The 2,028-nt window shown below is 49.6% G+C and overlaps 1 protein-coding gene across 1 annotated transcript; it reads left to right on the forward strand.

Annotated features, from left to right (window-relative positions):
* Positions 1 to 157: 157 nt before the first annotated feature.
* Positions 158 to 1,469, forward strand: LOC310723063 (death-associated protein kinase 3-like). The gene is made up of 2 exons (XM_083570888.1): positions 158 to 300; positions 1,019 to 1,469. Exons 1-2 carry the CDS (start codon positions 239 to 241, stop codon positions 1,389 to 1,391), a joined length of 435 nt encoding a protein of 144 aa, XP_083427014.1. The 5' UTR covers positions 158 to 238; the 3' UTR covers positions 1,392 to 1,469.
* The last annotated feature ends 559 nt before the right edge of the window (positions 1,470 to 2,028 follow it).

Consider the following 2,028-nt stretch of genomic DNA (forward strand, 5'->3'; position numbering starts at 1 on the left):
TGTAGTGTTTTGATGTGTAGTGTGTGTCGATGTGTAGTGTGTAAGGCAGCAGACACACCCCTCAGAGGGAGCACAGACTCCGCCCCCCTCAGCTGTGATGGGTTGGATGGAGAGCTGGGTGGTGGTGGTGGTGGTCTGATACAGTGTTCCTTTACACAGATGATCACATGACTTTGTGTGTGTGTGTGTTTCAGTGTGTGAAGTCAGCACTGAAGATCAGGTGTGAGGTCAGTGAGTCATGGCTGCTTTCAGACAGGATGATGTGGAGAAGTTCTATGAGATGGGGGAGGAGTTGGGCAGGTAAGAGCCACACCCCATCAGTCACATCCCAATCCACACACCCTATTCCCTAAACACTGAACATACACACGATCACCAAAACACTTAGTGTGTCCCAAACCGCACTGTGTTCCCTAGAAAGTGCACATAAACACCACAGAGGTTGTGAACTCACTGGAGATTGGCATGTTGTGATTTGGGACACATGAAGAGGAGGAGGAGGAAACGTGTAAAAATGTGTTGACTTCTCACTCTCTCTGTTCTCTTTACCCAGCATACGGTTACCATAGCAACATGCCTTTACGTGTGTGTGTGTGTGTGTGTGTGTGTGTGTGTGTGTGTGTGTGTGTGCAGAGCTGAGTGATAAATTATTCCTTAATAAGGAAGTGGAGCTCAGTGTGACAGCACCATCACTCCACAATGCAGCGTCTCTCTCTCTCACACACACACACACACACACACACACACACACACACACACACACACACCCAGAGTTCGAAACATGAAGAAGAATTTATTCCATTCAACTGTCTCAAATCGCAAACTATAGTCTATGCATGTATATGAATGTATATGAATGTGTGTGTGTGTGTGTGTGTGTGTGTGTGTGTGTGTGTGTGTGTGTGTGTGTGTGTGTGTGTGTGTGTGTGTACAACTGGGGTTTGAATTGACTAATAGTGTAACATTCTGTCGTGTGTGTGTGTGTGTGTGTGTGTGTGTGTGTGTGTGTGTGTGTTAGTGGGCAGTTTGCGATCGTGCGTAAGTGTCGTGAGAAGAGCTCGGGCGTGGAGTACGCTGCCAAGTTCATCAAGAAGCGGCGTTTATCGTCGAGCAGGAGAGGAGTGAGCCGCGAGGAGATCGAGCGTGAGGTGAACATCCTGAGGGAGATCCAGCACAGCAATATAATCACGCTACACGACATCTTTGAGAACAAGACGGACGTCATCCTCATCCTCGAGCTGGTGTCTGGAGGAGAACTCTTCGACTTCCTGGCTGAGAAAGAGTCTCTGAGCGAGGAGGAGGCCACGCAGTTCCTCAAGCAGATACTGGACGGAGTTCACTACCTTCACTCCAAACACATCGCTCACTTTGACCTCAAGGTCCCTATTTAACCTCCACAACCTCCACAACACCACCCACATCTACCACCTTTAGCGCTACCATTACATCACCACTACATACACAACCTGCACCACCATCACTACCTCCACACTACCACCACCACCTTCATCACCACCACAACACCCATCTCCACCACCTTCATCACCACCACAACACCCACCTACACCACCATCAGCACCACCACCACAACACACCTTCATCACCTTTTTCCACCACAACACACCTCCACCACCTTTACCACCACAACACACCTTCACCACCTCCATCACCTTTGCCACCACAACACACCTCCATCACCTTTACCACCACAACACACCTTCACCACCGCCATCACCTTTATCACCACAACACACCTCTACCACCTTTACCACCACAACACACCTTCACCACCTCCATCACCTTTACCACCACAACACACCTCCACCACCTTTACCACCACAACACACCTTCACCACCGCCATCACCTTTATCACCACAACACACCTCTACCACCTTTACCACCACAACACACCTTCACCACCTCCATCACCTTTACCACCACAACACACCTCCACCACCTTTACCACCACAACACACCTCCACCACCGCCATCACCTTTATCACCACAACACACCTCTACCACCTTTA

The sequence above is a fragment of the Silurus aristotelis genome, assembly GCF_946808225.1.
Source record: "Silurus aristotelis genome assembly, contig: scaffold_293, whole genome shotgun sequence".
NCBI lineage: Eukaryota > Metazoa > Chordata > Actinopteri > Siluriformes > Siluridae > Silurus > Silurus aristotelis.